Source organism: Hydra viridissima, unplaced genomic scaffold, assembly GCF_058129835.1.
Source record: "Hydra viridissima isolate aposymbiotic clone 2 unplaced genomic scaffold, HvirCarnegie_v1 scaffold_6, whole genome shotgun sequence".
NCBI lineage: Eukaryota > Metazoa > Cnidaria > Hydrozoa > Anthoathecata > Hydridae > Hydra > Hydra viridissima.
In genome coordinates, this window is record NW_028324305.1 from 18,545,139 (window position 1) to 18,565,981 (window position 20,843).

A 20,843-nucleotide genomic window follows, 5' to 3' on the forward strand; every position below is an offset into this window, starting at 1 on the left:
GCACCGTTCGAGCAAACTAAAGATTTTTACCATAAAAAATGAAAAAGAATCCTTCTCGTCCTGTACTGTCGTCTCTTTTTGGCTTTCACGAAAATTTGGTTTTGCATTTTAAGTACGTGCCAAAAAAGAATAAAGCTGTGAATTTGCTATCCACCGTACACTATACAAAATAATACGAAGCCGATGGAATGAAACCACGAGCGATTTTGCATTGCAATAAAAAATAAAATTGGTGTTGATTATATGGACCAAATTGTCATCCATTACTCAACAAAAAAGCCCACTAAACAAAGGGGACTTATTTATTTTTTCGTAATATGTTATATATTACGGTTTTAGCGGCATGGAAAACGATAGACTTAATCAACATGACTCAAGACGCAAATTTCTTCGAAATTTTTTTGGTAAACCCATCCGAATTTCAGGAAATAGATTGCTAACTTAAACAAGTGGTTAAACAAGATTGCTTGCTTAAACAATACACTAAAATACACACAAATACAAATACACTAAATACACACTAATACAAATACACTAAAAAGAAAGAGAGATGCTAAATTTTGTTTACAAGGAGGTGACAATTTGCATCGCAAACTGGATTTTTCTTCTGAGAGATAAATAAATAAAGTAACAATAAAAAAAATAGTTTAGCAACAATCCCGAACAATCCCAAAAGTTCTACTCTTTTAAAACCTTTACAAATTCTTATTTTAGTGCTAATCTATCATCATCTTTACAATCAAATAACTTTTTATCAACAAAGATACAACTATTGTTTTATAATATTGTAAATATATACCTGTTCGCTCGACTTCCATTTTAAAAAAATGTTTAAATAACAGTTTTAGGTACACTTAAATTCACTTTGAAAGGGAGGCGCTGGTAAATTGCCTGAAACTACTGAGCGTAAGCTCAGTAAAGAAGTACAACTTTCGGGTTCAATTGTTCACTTCGAGGTGGGAGTTGAGTTCTAAGAACGATTTTTTTTGTTTACCTGGTTACCTAGGTATTCAATAAGTGTCATTACAACCGATTATTTGAAGATGAATTTTATGCCTTGTGCAACCATAGATTATGAAAAAGGACCACCGTTCGCCGTCTAGGAGATTTCCTTACTTTGTGAACTGACGTGTGATGCATGAGTCAATAATTAATTAAATTTTCGGAGGCTACCAGGAAGCACAAGTTGCTAAGTTGATTAGACATATATCAAATTTACACTCAAAAAGTCAAAAAAAGTCTAACCCGACCCATGGTCTCCAACGAAGGGTTAAGTAGCGTATATAAAAAAAACTTTTTTATTGGCTGCTTTTCAGATATTTAAAACAAACTAAAATTAAGAAAAAAAAAACCCGGAAACTAGTTAAATTTAAAATTTGAAAATTAATTTTGAATTCTCAAGTATTTACTATCTTTGTGTTGCTAATTTATCCCTTTTTTTTCATTTAGGGGGGGGGGGGGGGGTATGATGCTCCCTTTACTGTGGTGCCCGAGACAAACTACAATTTCCCTCTCCCCCACTCCTCCCTCGGCGATCTTAAAGATGATATTGATTAACTAATCGATTTTTGAATTTCGTATAAAAAAAGCTAATACCTTCAATGCAACACGAGAGTGTAACTGACGCGTATCATTGCACTTTCAAACAACAATGCAAAGTTTTCTCACGCGAAGCTATTGTATCGCAACAGATAAAAACGTTGATACTTTTGCAAATTTTTTTTATTAAAAAAAAAAATGATTTTCGATTTGAAAAAATGATTCTTATAAACAAAAAAGAAAAAACCAAAAAATCATACAATTGGGACTGGCTGGAAAATGCAAGTTCACAGAAGGAACGTTGTTTTACTTTCCCGCAAATAAATCCATCTCTAGCACTGCTAGAAACTGTCTCCAGTTTAGATCGCAAGGTTCCCTATTTGCATGGACCATCAAATGTTGTTGTTCTTTGCACTACAAAGGTCGGAACGAAGGTAAGATTTGGCTAAATGTTTCTTCATTTTGCAAGAACAACTTTAAAAAAAAAAATGAACTGTTTCATAAAAGCTGTGAAATTTTTTCTCCACTCATATTTTAAAAGAGATTTCAAGTCCCATCGAAAGCAGAATTCGATCTCAGAGATCCATTTCGACCTCCTCCGCAATATAACTTTCTTCACGATAGTCATCTTACCAATTATCTGATGAACCCTCGTGTAAAAAGAAGGTTATTGAAAAAAGGTAAATCTAGTGCATTTTAACCGTTTGCAATCTATTCATATTAAAAAGTTTAATGATGTTTTTAGAAAACTTTTCGGTTGTGGGTTTTACATTTTGTAGACTCACTGTTGCATCCGCCATCATAAATAACATATATGTTTATTGAGTAAAAACAGTTTAGTAGAAGGGATGAGGATGTTAAAAACAATAATCTTTACTCCCCTGTTTGTATACTCTTTACCTTTACTTTGGATTCTAGTTTTCAAAGATACTTTAAAACTTTTCAAACTTTCAAACTTACAGGTTTGCTAACGGAAGAAGGGGATGTTAAATGCACAATCAAAGAATTTAACGAGTATAGACAATGGATACGAAAACTTAAATTGGATGCCATTGACAAGGATTGGCGTAAAGAATCAAAGAAAGCAAATAAATTTGACAAACTAGCAATAAATGAAGAAACAGAAATGATCAAACAAAAAAATGATCGTGCAAAAAAGTTGTTCCGAATACAGTTTATAAAAGAGAAATCGAAAATTGAAAAGTAAGTTATTAAAATCTGCGTTCAGCGGCTGTTTCTGCAACTTGACGTACCACTAGGATAAATAAGGAGGCTTGAGATTCATGGGGATGGGATACTTTTGACGAATTTTGATCATTATAACAGTTAAGCAATGCAAAAAATAACGAATCATATATGTTAGCTGTTTGCAACATAAATTTTTCAACACGCTGAATAAAAAAAAATGACTGTACTTTTAAGAACCAGGGTGTGTTAATTTAATTTAATTGATTCGCGATTAAGAAATATCTGCAATCGGTTTCTAATCTATTTGATTGACATAAGAATATAAATATAATTTAATATATAATATAATTTCCCATTACGATAATTCGATTAAAACAGTGAGTTGTAGACAATATGGTTTGATATTTTTATTTCGTCAAGAATACCATTGTTAATCGTGGTTACCGAGGTTAAAATGCGTACTGTTATCACGGATAAAAATAATGCCGACCTAGCTGACCCGAGAGCGCTACCTATAGTGCCAAAAAATCAGGGGTGACCCTAAACATCGGGTACCCTGTGACGCTAATTTTGAAATCTTTTAATTACGTCCGCGGAAAAAAAATTGAATTTGAAAGTTCATGTTGAGTAAAATTATAACCTCATAGCGCGACAAATAAAAACAGCTGTAAAATCAGAAGCAATCATTATAGTTTGATCAAACTTTGTGCAAATGTAGCCTATGGCCACACCAAACTCTGGATAAAATTTCAGATGAATTGATTCACTAGTTCAGGATTTATAGCAGATTCATTTTTTGGCACTTCTACCAGATTCAGAGCATTGTCGGGCCCGCTGATGCTTGGTTTTCGAATGATATTTCCGAATGATTTTCCATTAGCGCAAAACCAACCGGATTGCTTAAATGATTAGAAACAGGATTTCATTGAGCCCAGTATTCGCAAGTTTCTGGAGTGCGCAAGGTTCTTGGATACTATGTCACATCATGTTCATGGGTGGATACTTGAGTGGGTTGTCAGACCATACAATTTATTTGCAACCTTAATGTCACAAGCCAAAATATTGGAGTGTGTTTCTGGCAAATTTTCTGATACTACCAAGAGAATTTCTCTCTTGACTCCAGTGTCTTTGCCAGTCCTGTGAGTGAGAAGTTGTTTTTGTAATAATGAGCTAGATTCATCCCTCGATGCAGTATCATCAATGCTAAGAAAATACTTGAGAGAACCTTTGCAAACGTCAATACCTTGCTTTACAAAATCGCCAATACCTTGCTTTACAAAATCAAAAATGGCCATCAGAAATCTTACGAGGTTTAATAACATGATTCACAAGGTTTGGTAAATCTTTGCAATGCGCAACAACCCGAATAGAATCTCCTTTTCCGTTTGAGATTTTCAAATCGCTGCAGGTGAAGAAATCTCTTAAATATTGACCTGCCTTCTGGAAATTTATTTAAAATTTTGTCTCAACCATCTTGCTACTCGATATTTGATTCACAATTCTGACCAGTTTCTTAAACCCGTAGTTTGACAGGTAGGTATTTAATTGAACATTGGCAAAAGTTTGAGCCGTCAATTTAGGAGTGCTTGAAGGTGGCTTGGCACTACTTGGACCCGAATTCAAAACATACAATTCCAGAATATATTTATTATATTCTTTTTGAAGAAAGTTTTTTGTTAAACTTGAAATTCAATTTTTCTGTTTTTTAAGAGATCAGAAACTATACTTCCTCAAATACATCTAGTCTCATTTCGTAAGAATCAAAACTTTCTCTAAATATATATGTAAAAAAATTTCTCATCTATAAATATTTACCGGGTGTGATTGAAAGTCTACCGGTTGCTTTGGCAAGTTAAACAGTTACTTGAGGGGATAATTCCTTGTTAGAAATTACTTAAGATGCAATTTGTTTTGCTGCTTTGGCGTCTTTTGTTACAAAGGATCGAAGGTTTTCTCTGAATTTAAACTAAGAGCACTGGTGCGGCATACCATTTCCTAAAAGGCTAAGGCAAGTGATGCAACTCACACATGGTTCTTTCTCATTGTTTTTTCTTTTGGTTTGCTCTTCGAGAGTATGTTTCTCTTACAGCTTTGAACAGCTTTGAACAAAGGGGAGATAAAATAAAATAGATAAATATGCTAAATTGTATTCTGGTTGCATTTTTTTCAAGCCTAAAATCGAAAGTAAGCCATAAGATACAATTTGTATTTGTAAAATTTTTCATTGATTTAGTTTGAGTGGTTTGGATTTTAGAGTCGATTATATTTACTTCTCAATGAGGTCAAAAAGACACTCTAATCGGTCCTTAAAGTTGAATTTTTTTCCACGGGCGTAATTAAACGATTTCAAAATCATCCTATATAGCTAGCGTTTTCGGGGAAGCTAGGTTAGCACTATCGGTATCTGTGGTGACTGCGTCCTTTACAAGAAACAGATTGATACTCTTGACCGCTTTTAAAAGCTCCACAAATCAAAGTTGATAGTTCTAGGAAAAAAAACTCTGAAAATTAATTTCCAGAATAAAGCCCCCATAGGGTAAAATATCCCGTGAATATAGCCGCTATGAAAACTCTCCTCCCCAGGATATAGTTACCAAGAAAAAGTCCCCCTCCCTACTTTATCATGAACGTTTTACATTTTGTAACGTTTAAAACATTTAGAAAAGCAATTCATTAAAGTATTTTGCACTTTTAATAAAAAAAAAAAAAAAAAAAATTAATAGTAACAAAAAAAGTTGTGCATTTGACAACGGAGGATTCTGGAAGATTTGTTCCCATCAGGGTAATACAAAAGTTCATTTTTATTGCAGCTTCTAATTGTTGTTGTTCGAGTTCTAAACACTTGTAAGTTTCATTTCAAGGTAATATATTAAATATTTTATCAAATACTCTATTGTTAATATGTTAACCGCAAAATCGTTTGGGTTTATCTTACAATAAAATAATCAAATGCAAATTTTTAAAGTGTCTTTTTTTCAGATACATGACACTTATAGATGAAAAAGAAGCTCGTACAAATCTTAAGAAAAAACAAATTGAGAAGAACATAAAAAAAAGAAAGATTAAAAGAAACGAAGAAAAAGAAAAAAAACGACAAAAGCGTGAAGAGCTAGAAGAAGAGGTATTACTCTCTCCTCCTCTTTCTCTCTGTCTGTCTCTCCCTTCCTATATATATATATATATATATATATATATATATATATATATATATATATATATATATATATATATATATATATATATATATATATATATATATATATATATATATATATATTGCATATTACAGCGTGTTTCTACTTATTTAATTTTGATGGCATTTCTAATGATATCTTACAAGTTGGAAATTACATTATTGTTAGGAAGTAAATACGACAATTAAAATTTTTATTGCCAAACTTCGTTGTGTTGACGTGCTCAATTAAATAACACATGCCAGTGAAGAATCCCATTTACTGTTAAAAATTGGACTTTTTCAATAAAATTCTTAACTGAGAACTGAAACAAGGGATTGTAAATTTTATTTGTAATGTACTTTTAATTTCCTTGTAGTAACTAAACAAAGGGGGGAAACAAAGATTGCTCTGTAGAAAAAAGTAGACTTAATATTTCTGAAATTTCGTATCAACTAGTGTGTTTTAGAAAATTGCTTCAAAAATTTTGGCAAACATTAAAAAATATAATACCATTGATGATAAAACAAGAAAACCACCGCTAAAAAAAACTTCAACCAATATGGATTAACAAATTGTTTGGATGTCTAAAAAAATTCTTTTTTAACTTCTAAGGAAAAAAAAAACAAAATGAAAGTATAGTACCATGTAGTTTTTTCTGCCCCAACCATTCGTTGTCGTTTAAAAGAAGAAGACCTTCAAGCCGGCATAACAATGAAAAAAAGCATTGTTTCAAAACGAAATTGACTAAAACGATTAATGTGCAAAAATATTCCTTAATAAAAATGTTTTCTTTTGAAAAAAAAACGTTTTTTTTTCAAAAGAAAACGTTTTTATTTAAGGAATATTTCAAATTTAATTGCTTGCAGTCTGATTGGATAGTATATGATAGGCATCCTATGAAGCAAGAAAACAACCCATTTTATACTCTAAAGATGGTGAAGCACGGTGGGGGTAATATTAAGGTTTGGCAAAATATGTCCTGGCATGGCATTAGCCCGCTGGTCAAAAAATGATGGAAGTTTGGATCAATACAAATACAAAGATATATAAAAAACGAATATATGAGAATAAACCCTGATATAGCCGTATGCTGATGATAAACTGTTACTTGGATTAAATGAACGACAACGATCCAAAGCATATTACGAGATCCGTAAATTCTAGGCTTGAGGAAAATAAAGTTGATGTTTTAGATTGACCACCCCAAATTCTCGATCTGACTCCAATTAAGAACTTTTGGAACGATAATGGGAAGGTTTTACGAGATAATGAAACCTCTATTTTTAACAATTTTTTGTGGGGAAATTAAAAAATTCTGGTATGCCACTGCTGTCGAACGGATGTCGAAGGCTTACTAACAGTATGCCATCAAGAATTGCTGAAGTAATAAAGAATAAAGGCTACTCAATAAAATACTAATGTTAGTTTTAATATTTTGATGTAGAGTTTTATACAGCATAAACTTTTCAATAATTATAGTTATACTTCTGTTATACTTATAGCTTAAAGCTAATAAATGGATATCAATTTTATTTTTTAAAAATTTCTCTAATGAAGAAAATAATTATATTAATTCTAATAAAAAAAAATGTAAGGTTACTATTTCTGTGATCACCACTGAGTGCGTTCGTGTGTGTATTTGTGTGTGTGTGTGTGTGTGTTTGTATGTGTATGTGTGCGTATTTATAGTTTTTTGTTTTTGTAGGATAAAAAGTATCGCCATCGGATTTTGATGCTATCGAAGAAAAATATGAAGACGCAAGAAGAGAAAGTAAACAAAATTTACTTGGAAAAACAAAAAGTTATGGAAACGAAGGTTGGTGACGATGAAGATGACAATAGCTGATAGCATTTGCGATTATTATAATAGTTGTATTGTTTCAGGTTGTTGAGATGTGGAAAAGAAGGCAATCATACTTCATTGAGAAGATGGAGGATGAAAAGTTAGCTTATGAGAATGAAATAAAAAAAAGAATAAAAAATATTCAGAAAAGAGAAAAAAATTACATGAAGCAAAAAAAGAAGAGAGAAGGTAATAAATGATTTTTCGGAAATTTTTCATTACGATCAAATAGGGTAAAAAATATTTGTTATATTTTAACAGAATACCTCGAGCAGCATTTGATTAAAAACAGAGAGAACTCTCTAAAACATCTTCGAGAGGCCAGCCTGTATTTTATAAAAATGCAGAGAAGAAAAGAATGTGAAATCCAAAAATGGAGGGAATATCAAAAATTTGCTGAAAAAAGAGAACAGATGCTAATGTACTGGAGGAAAATAAGATTAAAAAACGAAAGAGAATCTAAAAAGAATAAAAATCCTCGACAATTACAGTGGAGAAGTGCTTGGGATATCAGTAAAATTCTTCTTAATCAAGACGAAACATCAGGAGATACAAAAATGGACCATCAGGAACATCATACGGTAATTAGATTGTTAGAACACCTGAAAATTCTTCAGTTTTAAACATCATTTTCAGTATTGTTAGATTATCATATCTTATCTATTTTCTTATTACTTAAACTGTACAGCATCAAACTTGCTTTTTTGTAAAGGTTGACCAAGAGCAACGCGAAGAGTTGTCAAAAAAGTTCGTTCGTGAGCAAAAAAACAAAGATATTAATAGAAGTGAGGTAATGGTATACGAATTAGATCGTCAGCATAAAGTTGCGGTAATTTCGATTTCAGTTTTGGTTCCAAAAAAGTTAAAATAAATCTCTTTTTCTTTTAGAACAAAAAATCCGGCATACAAACTGATGAACTAAATATCACTTCTTTAGAAAATTTAAATTCTGCACAAACTAAAGAAAACACTACTGAAACAAATTCGATATCAATTCTTAGCGCGCCATCTCCTTTATGTTCCAAGGATCTTAACACATCATTTTTTTCTCTGGTGGAAATAGAACGAATTCGTATAATGGCCATCGAAATTATCAACACTAAGCTTCTATCAGCTGTAGATGACTTTCTTTATGTGCAAAGAGAAACTGAAGAATCCCTTTATTTAAGTTTTGAAGTCCTCAGTTACGCAAAGAATATTGCAGCGTCAACGCTCGTCAAAGCAGGTCAACGTCTAGGATTTGATAAAAACCAAATTATATCAACGTTTGGGATTGAAGAACTCATAGCAGAACCGAATATCAATTCTACAGTAGAAAACTGGGAAGATCTCAAAAAGGAATTAGAAAAGATTTCACAAGAAGGGCATGGAAAATTTTTGTCGCAAGAAGCTTCATATATGGAAATAGAATCGTCATTAAACCTTGAAGTGGAAAGATGTGCTAAAAATATTGCAGCATTAACCTTGATTAGAGCTGGTGCATCCTTAGGTTATACTTGTCTAGAAATTGTGTCGTCGTTTGGTATAGAATTTAGTGGTACAGATCTTCTTCCAACCGTGGAGAAAACAAACCACCGGTTTGTTACCAACTTGGTAAAAAAAGCCGTGTTACAAGCAGCTTTGAGTCTAGGTTACAATCAGATTGAGGCAGAACTGGCGGTATTTATCTGTTTGTCTGTCTATCTGTCTTTTTGTCTAAGATAACAATTAATGTTACAATCTGTTTAACTTATTATTAAAAAACTTTCTTTCTCTTTCTTAGGTCAATTCAATGCAACCTTTAGACGACAGTTTACCTGCGCATGGTTTCATTTTGCAGGATGACGAATTTTTATCTAGGACAGCTCAAGAAAGCCTAGCGTTAACAAACATGTTTGAATTAGGGAATTCTAATGTTTCAGGAAAATCAACTCGAACTATCGCGTCAATAGGCAACCAAAATGCGCTTGAAAATGCTGAAATCACAAATTATGCAAAAGAAATTACTGCAGTTTCGCTCATTAAAGCAGGTATATCATTGGGTTATGAAAACCTTGAAGTTGTGTCAGCCTTCGGTATTGAAGTAAGCGGCGATCTGTTAAATTATATACAGAAAGAGAACAAAGATTTTGTGTCCAAAATGGTGAAAAAGGCTGTGATGCAAGCTGCCTTAAATTTAGGCTATAGCGAGATTGATGTAGAACTTGAGGTAAAAAACTTGCGGTTTAATAATTCAAATCTTTTCTCTTTCACTGATTAACGTGTATATTTTACATTAATTTTACATCTTTAAAACTTCTAGCATCTTTCCGATCAAGAAATCATTGACACAGATTTGAACGAATTCAGGAAATTAACAAACTATCATAACTCTATGGCGAGTATACTCGAATCAGTCAGGCCAGTTGGCCCAACTGATGGGATGAATCATGGCACAGCAGAAAAATGTATTATGGATCAATCGTATCGGTCCTCTGCCAAAAGAAAGGAAAAGTTGTACTCAACCACTATTTCCATGTCGCAAATGGATGCTGAAACAAAATCTTTATCAAGCCTTGAGATAGCAAACTATGCTAAGAACATGGCTGCAATATCAATTATGAGAGCGGCAGCATCCTTGGGTTATGATCATCTTGATGTTGTACCTAGTTTTGGTATTGAATTGAGCGAAGATCTCATATCTGACATAGAAGAGAAGTACAACGAGTTTATAAGTGACATGGTAAAGCGCGCTTTGGTGCAAGCTGCTTTGAGCCTGGGTTATAATCAGTTTGAAGAAAATGACATTCATATTAATTTAAGTATTTTAAAAAGAGAAGGTAATAAACGAACTCATTTTTCAACAAAATCTAAACCGTTTGCCTGCACTGATGAGATATATAGCGAGACATCAACTGGTGTAACGCCTTTAAGTAAAAATAACTTACCAACTGATACATATTCCGATCACAAAATGCATTTTGAATTGGAACCATCAATGAGTTTCCAGATTGCTGATTATGCAAAGAACCTTGCTTCTATTTCGCTAATTAGAGCTGGTATATCGTTAGGGTATGATAGTCTTGAAATCGTATCTGCGTTCGGAATTGAAATTAGCGGGACAAGTCTTATTATCAGTATAGAGAGAAAATACAACGAACTTGTGCGCGCTATGGTAAAAGAAGCTGTTATACATGCAGCTTTAAGTTTGGGGTACAGTCAGGAAGAAGCCGAGATTGCGGTAAGCATTGGTCATTATGCAAGCTGTAAGATAATTTGCAACGTATAATTACAGTTTTTGTATCTAAAATAAAATCAGAAATCTAAATAATTTATTTAGAATTTGAAATAATTTCTTCTTTAGATTTTAAATTCTCAGAATATTTTCAAAAATATATCAGAAGATACTCAAGCGAGTTTGCTCTTTTCCAGCAACCAAGCTCCTGTAAAAAGTGATCAAACAGGTATTGTTACTCCTAGTTTAAGCAAAATAGCTCTACACCAAACAAATCATTTTAGCAACTCCGACCAAGAAAACAGCATAGAAAATACTTTTCCTATATCTCCCAAGAGATCAAACAAGGAGCTTGCTATAGATCCTACCATAAATGCTCAGATAATGAGATGTGCAAAGAATATGGCAGTTGTTTCACTCATTAAAGCAGCTGGTTCACTCGGTTACGATTTAAGCGAAATTGGTATGGCACTAAGATTAAACATAAACGATGAAAATATAAACGCATATCTACAGAAATTATGCAGTGATCTTGATTTCGATGGAGTAAAAGAGCCTGGTGTATCAATCGAAGTAAGCAACAACCTTATTAAAAAATTTAAAATCAGCGGATTTCACTTGTTTTTAAACTATCAATTATTTAACGACAATGTTTTCGTAAAAATTGCGTATTTTAAACGAAACCATTATAGGTTGTGTTTATATATTACATATGGTCGATGCGGGTAAAACTGACGCTTTAAATTTTGAACAATAACAGCATCCAGTAAGTTGAGATAAGCATCTCATTCAGTTGGTATTTTTGTGCAGATATCAACTTTTAAACCAGGTACATAAACTTCTTTTATAATCTCAAAGATTATTGACAGACATACCATGGCGTTTGGCCTTTATCTTTAAGGTTTTTATGTTAGGCATTACGTCTAGCTTTCAGACAGTTGCCACGTTGTATAACGCGCTAGCTTAGAATGCTTTTTCCTTACGATCTGGCTATAACTGGTTCGTTTTTTACTTCTTTTTCTTTGACACAAAGAGACGGTTGTGCGTTTTGTTAATTACCCAAAACCAAAAAATGGTGGGCAAAATGCGGATACCAGCATAAGTAATTCAAAATGATAAAAGAATTGAGGAATTACCCTTAAGAGGCCCCTAAGAAATGAATAACAATATGAGAAGGAAGATTGTCACTACTGCACAAATAATAACTGAATATATCTTTTAAAGGTAAAAGAACGTCACAATACATGCTGTAAAAATGCTAAAAAATTTATTGAAATTAAGGCCTTTGAGCTAATCTCTATGGACAATCATCAACCGCCACGTGTACTTAATTTGTAATCTATTAAGTTTTTATGTTTTTATTTTGAACTGAAGCCATGAAAAAAAATCACCTTGTTCAAAAATTAATTTTTGCCAAATATAGATACGGTATTTGAAAAAACATTAAATTATTTGAGATTTTTAAGACAATATTTGTACCTCAAAATTTAGCACTTAATTTCACTCTACGCGTCAGAGGCTCAAATTTTAGCGGATTTAATGGCTAAAACTGGCACACTAAGTTTGCGATAATTGTTCAAAATGAGTGGTTTTACGAGAGAAAGTGTTAAAAAACCTAAAATGCCCAAACTGATTTCCATAGAGTTTTTCAGTCGTTTGTATGACGATGCTTGGATAAAAGATGCCGTTTTATCCAAATCGACCATTAGTATTCTCTACTAAGACAGCTAATCTCTAGCATCGTAGGAGCTCTAGAAACAAATTCAATTCGTATTAGTTTGTCTTCCTTTTCTCAAAGTTTTCTGCTCAGTTTTAAAGAATTTTATGAAAAAAAAAAAAAGTAAAAAAAATAAAAGAAAATTAAAGCTTTCGAAGAAAGTGATAAGATACGCGTGAACAATTTTGTAATTAGTTATAATTCACGATGCTATTTTTTCATAACTTATTGGCCTAAAGTTTAGCTTATTTTACAGATTGTATTTTCATAAATTTGATGCAAATACTTTGTTTAGCTTAGTTACAAGGTTGAAACAGATGCTTCCAACAGATCTCAAAAATCTAGCCCAGGTGATGACCTAGAAAAGCATATGCGATGTGTTAACAACTTAATGCACTCTCAAAATTCTCATTTAAAGGGCTTTAAACCAAGACTAAACAGGTTCAGAAAAGATTTTATTCATCCGTTATTTTCTAAAATTTTAACTGGATGTCCATCTTTGTCCTCCATCCAAAGTGATTTGGTTCGTACTGTTGCTTCCAGCATTGTGAAAGAAGCTTTGTTATTGTCAGTGGAAAAACTGTGTCGCGATCAATCTGGTACATTTAAAAAAATAGAAAGAATACCTTTATCACCTGATCGTTCTAAAACTTTCATGAATAATGAAGCTAAATTATCTTCCAATGACGAACTGAACGGTTATGCTAATGACATTGCTGAAATTTCATTAATCAGCGTCGGTATTTCATTAGGTTTAGACAGTAACTCAAAATCATCAGCATTTGGAGTTGATAAAAGTAAAGAGCCTGTTTCTAACATAAAGACGAAGATGATTTACGACGAACTTGTGAGAAACATGTCAATGGAGTCCGTTTTACAAGCTGCATTAAGTCTTGGATATTGCGAAATCGACATAAAAAATGCTTTAACTGATGAAAGCGAGAAAACTAACAGGAAAAAAAGAAACCTGACAGGTTTTGCTGTTGACGTTGCGAAGAAAGCTATCTCTGAAGCCATTAAATCAATTGAATGTTGCACAGAACCCGATTTAATGACGAATTTTGAAAAACGAGAAGAATTAATGCAAATCTATTATGCTATATCGAACTTGAAATCTAACAAAAACGAAGCCTCGTATGCAAGTTTAGCTTACAATGCCTTAAGACGTGCTGCCAGATCGCTTGGATATTCTGAAACAGAAATAAAAATGATTAATGGAAATGAAAAGACTAGAATCTTACAAAAACCTCAAGGTATAGAAACTGATATTAAAAAATTGCAACACGAACCCAATACTGATGTTAACGAATGTTCAAAATTCTTGACGGAACTTAAAATTATGGATATCCCGCCGAAATCAGTTTTGTTAGATAAATTAGAAACGATACCAAATAAGTTTAAAACAAAACCAGTGCAAGTTGTAGATACAGGCTCATGCAAAAGTTTAACTAGCACAAAAAAAAACTCGCGAGATTTTGGGACTGATGATGAAAAAAACGCATCCAAAAAATCATTAGAGAATATTTTGTCGAGTAGCCTTATTTCCCATCATGATTTTCTAACTGACCCATCAGACCGCAAGACTCCTCTAAAATTAAGTGCTGAACTTACTAGTGTTATTGTATCTACACCAACGTCGTCGTTACAAAAAGAACCTAAGAAATCTAGTAAAAAAACTACATCTGTTTGGGAATCAACTCCCACGTCATGCTCAGAACTAGATTGCAACGAAAACAATGATCTTTTATCAATAAGCAATGACAGTCTGTTTGTGACAGACGAGCCTGAAGTAGTTATAAAAAATCCAGCAGACTTTTACGATAATAAAAAATCATCTTTTGCAATTCAAAAAAAAAAAACTCATCGCTATCTGAACAAAAGAAACTTAAGAAGAACCGTCAGCCATCAGTTGACGTCAAACGTAAAGCAAAAATTATTTAGATTTTATTCAAATAGCCATATTCAACCAAGTGTTCAATGCGACGAATACGTCTGGAAACGATTTATAATTGGTGACGAGCCCAGTGAAAATACTTATGAACATTCAAACATAGAACTTAATTCAAAAAGGAACTCTAACCAGCAAATAAAACTGGAATTTAAAAGCAAAAATTCTTCACAGAGTTTTTCTAAATTATCTAAAATAGCTTCCCTTCATAAGGCCAGTGCAGAATCTCATGAGCAACATCTACTCTATGAATCTAACGTAGCGAAAAATATTATTCGCAAAGCTCAATCAAGTAGCAAACTAAAAAGGGAGTTTTTAGATGAATCGGTCTACAACTCAAGCTATTTAAAACCAGTGTCAGTCTCTGTCAATACAGGATTAAGACGAGTCACAAATGTTAAAAAAGGTCACAATATAAGTCTAAAAGATATGTTATCAAAAAATCAACACACTAGTTTAGATGCCGAAAAATACTCAGATTCTTTGAATGGACCTACATGTGTTGATACGCAAAAGGTCGGTGTTTCAGAAAGGAACTTAGAGACAGGACCAAACAATTCTACCATTCAAAAAGACAGTAAAGAAAACATTCAGCAGGATAATGAAACCTTACATCAGACAAACTTTAGTAGAACATCGGAGAACATTCCCAGCACAGTTAAAAAGCAAACTACTTCAGTTTTAAATAAAGTTGGACCCTCCGGAATAAAGTTGACGCCTTCTCCACCTTTAGCCTCGAAACCACGTTATCCTTACTTGTCACAGTCCGTTAGAACACTTGTAGACAATAAAAATATGACAGAGTTACTGAAGAGTAGAAGCCTTGATTCGGCAAGAAGTTTTAGAAATGCAAGAGTTAGACCATTTTCATCCAACAGAGATGTAACAACCAATAGTAGGTTAAATATAGTTAAACACGTGAACTCCAATGAAACAGGTGCATCAATTTATCCATTTATAAATGATACCAGAAAAAAACGATTAAGACCATCTGTAGCAGAAAAAAGTTCTCTTCCACAAGTCAATTCAGCAGACGACAACATGAAAACACCTTACACGATACCGGCTGATCAAGAATCAGTTACATCATTAGTAGCTTCAAAAGACGGGCGTCTAATTTCAATCATATTAGCTAACGATGAAGAGCCAACCGATCAGATGAATACGGCTAAAACTTCTGAGATGTTAGAAGACAAGACGATTTCAAAAAATCTTTCATCAGACGAAATGACATTAAATCCTCTGGGCTCACATCCGGATAGCAATAATCCAGTCTAAGATTAAAGTAAAACTTTAATAAAAATGTAAAAACAGTTGAACTTTATTTTAAGAATAGATTTTATTAATCATTATTTTTAAGATCATCGTTTTCTATTTTTAAAACTGCGGAAAAATATTTTTTGGAAATCTAACAGTTCTTAGCTATTACATACCATTGAGACTATTTCATATAGTTTCCTCGCATGCATTCTTGTTCACCTCTGAAACCCATTCATGTCAAGCAGATTTTAAAATTAAAAAAATGAATTTTTTTGACATGATATCGTCTTTGTAATCGAAGGTCTTTAAAGAGTTCGAAAAGAATTTCCGCCCAAAAGCGATTGAAAATATTCGTACTGTTGAGGCTCAAAGTTACACATTCCGAGTTGTTGCCGGGGTATATATTGGTGCAGCCGTTCTTGAAAGTTATTTTGGGTATTTTCAGATACTAAAAATTGACTGTAACTTGGTGTCTGCAGGTAATATTGCAATAAATCAGGAGAAAACAGATTTCCACCACATGTAAAAAACCTCGTTGGCAGTTGCCCAGGGACATTTGAATACATAAACTGGGTCAGAGGCTGAACATTTCCTATAAAAGGTTGCTGCTGTTGTAAGAACTGTTGATTCGTGACTGATTTCAAAGCCTGTAGCATCTAAAAAATAAAAAGTATGTATGTATGTATGTATGTATGTATGTATGTATGTATGTATGTATGTATGTATGTATGTATGTATGTATGTATGTATGTATGTATGTATGTATGTATGTATGTATGTATGTATGTATGTACGTACGTACGTAAGTACGTATGTATGTATGTGTATATGCATGCATGCATGCATGCAAGCATGCATCCATTTAATTATGTGGAAGTGTTACTATAAGAAAAAATAAATTTAAGAGTCCTCACAGACGCAGGCATATTCTCCATCCTATATTGTAGCAACGCTTGTGTTAGGGCATTCGAGATTTGCAGAGCCAAATCTGCATCTGCTTCATTTGTAACACAACATTTAGCCTAAACAGAACAAAAAAACTGTAAAAACGCTTTTTAAAATGTTGCAAACGACGAATAACTTCATAAATTCTCCTCACTAATTCTGTTAAGTTCTGCATCACAAGCCTCTTAGTTTCTTCATCGAGAGTTCTGGGAGGAGGCGGCGGAGCATTTCCATGCTAAAAAAAGTTGCTGACAAAATAAACGTGCACTTATGTGTAAAGAACAAAATACCGACTTGCAAAATTATCTCCCTTACCTCTTTCTCTTTTGTTGAATTTCTAGTAAAACGTTAAAAGATGAGTTACTAAAATTACCAAATAAAAATTTCATTATCATAAAGAAACTAAAGAAAATAGGAAACAAAAACGGAACATACCTCATTTCCTCTTCTTCTCTTTTCTCTCTTTCTTTACTCTCTCCCTCTTGATATTCAGCACGCCTCATCTCTTCTGCCTGTTTTTGTATTCTTTTCATTTCCTCCTTAATCTCGTCGCCAATATCTCTTTGGGGAGGTGAAAATCCCCCATATGGAGATTCGTACTCCGCAAGCGGAGATAAAGAACGGCTTGATTTTAACTTGGACAGTGAAGTTGCGACAACATTCCGCGTTCGAGATCTATGAAAAATGCCGCTGCGATGAGATTTTAAACCACAAGGTGACCTTGAACGCCTCAAATCGTGTGGAAAAATATTGCGCACACGCAACTTATTATCAGGAAAAGATATACATTGAGTTTCTCGAAGAGGGCATAAATTACGATTTGTAGGAGATTTTTTACATATTCTTTTAAAAGGAGAGTTAACTTTTTCACGGCAGCTTTCTCTTAAAAACGATCTATTTTGCGGAGCAGTTGTTTGAAAATCGTCAAAGGATTTTATGTTTAAGTTATGTTTTACATTTTTGTTATAATCAAACGAATGTCTTTGCACGTTTTCAATACCAGAAGATGAAAACAATGTCTGTCTGTCGTTTCCTTGAGGTACGTTGTCTAAATGGATGTCTCGTTTTAATAGTGAATTATCACCTCTATAATCAGGAGCGAAAAAATAAGGAGGGCGAATCTCTTGGTCCATGAGTGAAGGAATGTAATCGTTCAATAAAGATTGTTTTTCACAAGATGAACAACTAGGTAGATTTTTTTCTTTTTGTTGTTGCAGTCCATTTTCTAAACAAACTTTTTTAATCAGAAAAACTGAATTGAAAAAAAAAAAAAAAAAAAAAAAAAAAAAAAATAATAATAATAATAATAATGATAATAATAATAATAATAAACAGAGCAAATAATAAAAAATATGCGTAAATATAGAACAAAAGAAATTAGATAAAAATGGTACACCAAATTATAAATTACTTTTAATACTAAATGTCATTAAAAAAAAACCTTTCTCAATTACCATTATTATCCTCGTCTAATTCCCCTTGTTCTTTTTCCTTTGGCAGAATAAATAACTTTTCCGTTTTAAAACGAATCTTTTGTCTACCCTCAAAACGCTCTAGTTTTAATGCTGCATCAGCCAATTCTTTAATTAATGCAGAGCGTTTGTAACACGTTTGTTCGATACGCGTACCCAGTTCTTTAGACTTAAGCTTCTGATTTAGAGAAAAATTTAAGTTTTAAGATTTTTGAAGTTTATAGCTTACAAAAGTTTTAAAACCAGAGAATTTATTGTAAAAATATAAAAATTATTTTAAAAAAATTACAGAAATTTGCTAAAGATAGAGCTAATTTTAAACTTCAATCTTATCAAATAAAATGATCATAAAGATGTTTAAAAAATATTTTTAAACATCTTTAGCAAAGCATATACACAAAAGAAAAAACTCCCACGTGGATGATTTGTGAACATTGCATCTTGAATCTTTCACAAACAACATTAACTATTATTTTTATCAAATATTACATACTATCAAATATTAGATACAATCAAATAACGTTAAAGAGACGAAATGCGACAAAGTAAACTTTTAACAAAGTTTCATTAAGATCTTTAAGATTTCACTGCACCAGAACATTTTTTCTAATCTTTTTACATTTTAATCACAATAAAGAGACCTACGAACAGTTTTTTGCTCATACGAACTTTAGTCTTCCTTTTTAAAGCTCAATCGTTTATCATACCTTCACAAAAAGATAAAGACACCAATATATGTGTTCCACTTTGCAATTCCAACTGCAACATATTTATACCGCCACAAAGAAACACAGGGACAAAAACGAAAATTATGGATATTTTTCCTTTGTGTTTGAAGAAAGGTTAAAAAAAATATCATGACCAAACCTACAATGTAATAGGTTCATTTTACAGAAAAGTGAATAGCGACTTACTACAACGTTTAAGCGATGTTTTACCCCAGTTATATGTGAAAACTTGGAATGACTGTCGAATTTTATGTGACAAAGAGAACATTCAAAGTATAACGTACCGATAGCTTTTTGTGCAACGACGATAAACTCTAGCCCTAAAAATAAAAGCATACGAACAAATGTTAAACTTCAAGCTGATGGGCTGATGAAAAAATCTTCTTTACCTTAATCTTCTTTACCTTCTTTACTTTAATCTTTTTTAAAAAATCTTCTTTATAAAACACTTTGTTTCAATGAAAAAGGAAATTTCATAAGAAGAAACAAAAAATGAACGATTATTAACTTTAAAAGAACTTATCAGAGTTTAAATTTTAGTGTTTTAAAAGAGTTCTTCTAGCAGATAAAAAAAATCTTTTAAGATTTTCAAACTTTTCAAAAATTCGCACTTGTCTTTGTAACGGATTAATTTTTCTGACATCTAATCCATTCCAACTTTATATTGGAGAAACGAATTCTGATTACAATTGACACATATTTTCATTTCAAATAAGTCAATAAATTGAAAATCAAAAACTAAATGTCAAATCAACATATCTTTCATGTGCCCAGAAATGCCATCTAGTAAAAAAAAATCTTCAGATAATCAGATGTTGATCAAGCAATTAATAAAAAAATTACCTATAAGAACCTCAGGATGATTCATGAACTCTCGAGCTAATTTATTTGCAGGATGATTTACTTCTGTAGATAACTGATTTCTCAACACGTCTATGTTAAAAAAATAAATAAAGAGATTTAAATTATCAAAAAATTAAAAAAAAGTATGAAAACTAAAAACAAAATTAATTACCTTTTTCAACAACATATCCCACAGATGATCCGATAACTTGATACTGCTTCTTTCTCTAAAAAAGCATTGGTCAAATGTTTAATCTTTTATTTACTTTTTGATAAAAAAAAAAAAAAAAAAAAAACGTTTGAAAGCCAACACTAAAGATATATAAACATTTTTAAGATTTAAGATTAAAAGCAAAAGTGATGTCTGACAATCATTCTCAAGCCAAACAACGTCTACAACAATAATTAGCTTTAAAAAATTGTCTATACCTTTTTATGCTTTAACCCCTGCAAATGAGCTTTCCAGCATATACTCCCATTGCAGATGACATTACATAGGTCACAATGATGCATCTCCTTTTCTCTGCCTGCATCATTTTCATTGGCTGCACTTTCTTGTGGAATGCAACTTTTTAAATGCAACTCTGATAAAATATGTTCTTCGTGTACCTGAAAATACCAACCTTTTTAATTTTTTTTCTTTCTTAAGTGATTTTTTAAAGATTTAACAATATTCTTGATGAAATCTTTTTATTGATATGGCTGCATAATAAACTCTCACCGCAAATGATGATTTGTTTTCACATAAGTCACAAAGAAAGTCTGGAACTGTTTCCAAGTTGTTTTTAGATTTTGTAGAAAGATTTTCTATTGATTCACAACGAAAATCTTTTTTGGGATCTTGTTTATTTGAGAATTTTTCATACTCTCCTAATAAATCTGTTGCTGCATCTGATTGGTACATCTCTACATACTTAACTACATGTAGTTTTAAATGTTTAAGACTAAAACAAATAACTATGTATAAAATATAAATTCCAAATAATAAAAC

General features: G+C 32.2%; 2 protein-coding genes across 3 annotated transcripts; one reads left to right on the forward strand and one right to left on the reverse strand.

Moving 5' to 3' along the window:
• Nucleotides 1-1,640: 1,640 nt before the first annotated feature.
• Nucleotides 1,641-15,963, forward strand: LOC145189932 (uncharacterized). The gene is made up of 13 exons (XM_090090158.1): nucleotides 1,641-1,973; nucleotides 2,081-2,219; nucleotides 2,502-2,742; nucleotides 5,707-5,848; nucleotides 7,609-7,719; nucleotides 7,788-7,935; nucleotides 8,008-8,327; nucleotides 8,459-8,536; nucleotides 8,635-9,405; nucleotides 9,509-9,934; nucleotides 10,028-10,945; nucleotides 11,069-11,512; nucleotides 12,952-15,963. Exons 1-13 carry the CDS (start codon nucleotides 1,758-1,760, stop codon nucleotides 15,880-15,882), a joined length of 6,885 nt encoding a protein of 2,294 aa, XP_089946284.1. The 5' UTR covers nucleotides 1,641-1,757; the 3' UTR covers nucleotides 15,883-15,963.
• LOC149887362 (uncharacterized) lies at nucleotides 13,099-20,830 on the reverse strand. 2 transcript variants are annotated; one of them, XM_090090159.1, is made up of 12 exons: nucleotides 20,574-20,830; nucleotides 20,282-20,461; nucleotides 20,025-20,079; nucleotides 19,853-19,942; nucleotides 19,196-19,329; nucleotides 18,264-18,459; nucleotides 17,245-18,034; nucleotides 17,125-17,146; nucleotides 16,964-17,044; nucleotides 16,779-16,886; nucleotides 16,038-16,520; nucleotides 13,099-15,878 (listed from the first exon to the last, which is right to left on the reverse strand). In XM_090090159.1, the coding sequence occupies exons 1-11, from the start codon at nucleotides 20,754-20,756 to the stop codon at nucleotides 16,170-16,172; spliced, it is 2,190 nt and encodes a 729-aa protein (XP_089946285.1). In that variant the 5' UTR covers nucleotides 20,757-20,830; the 3' UTR covers nucleotides 13,099-15,878; nucleotides 16,038-16,169. The 2 variants fall into 2 exon arrangements, with proteins under 2 accessions (XP_089946285.1, XP_089946286.1); XM_090090160.1 differs by having other exon boundaries at nucleotides 19,294-19,329; nucleotides 20,574-20,801.
• Nucleotides 20,831-20,843: the final 13 nt, after the last annotated feature.

Excerpts from the sequence above, each read along its gene's own strand:
- LOC145189932 (XM_090090158.1), top strand. The coding sequence starts at position 1,758 with ATGATTCTTATAAACAAAAAAGAAAAAACCAAAAAATCATACAATTGG. Across the intron at positions 8,537-8,634 it reads AAGATATTAATAGAAGTGAG|AACAAAAAATCCGGCATACA; the intron begins GTAATGGTATAC and ends TTTTTCTTTTAG. Across the intron at positions 11,513-12,951 it reads AGCCTGGTGTATCAATCGAA|CTTAGTTACAAGGTTGAAAC; the intron begins GTAAGCAACAAC and ends TACTTTGTTTAG.
- LOC149887362 (XM_090090159.1), bottom strand. The coding sequence starts at position 20,756 with ATGTACCAATCAGATGCAGCAACAGATTTATTAGGAGAGTATGAAAAA. Across the intron at positions 20,080-20,281 it reads AGGGGTTAAAGCATAAAAAG|AGAAAGAAGCAGTATCAAGT; the intron begins GTATAGACAATT and ends ATGCTTTTTTAG. Across the intron at positions 19,330-19,852 it reads TCATCCTGAGGTTCTTATAG|GGCTAGAGTTTATCGTCGTT; the intron begins GTAATTTTTTTA and ends TTTTATTTTTAG.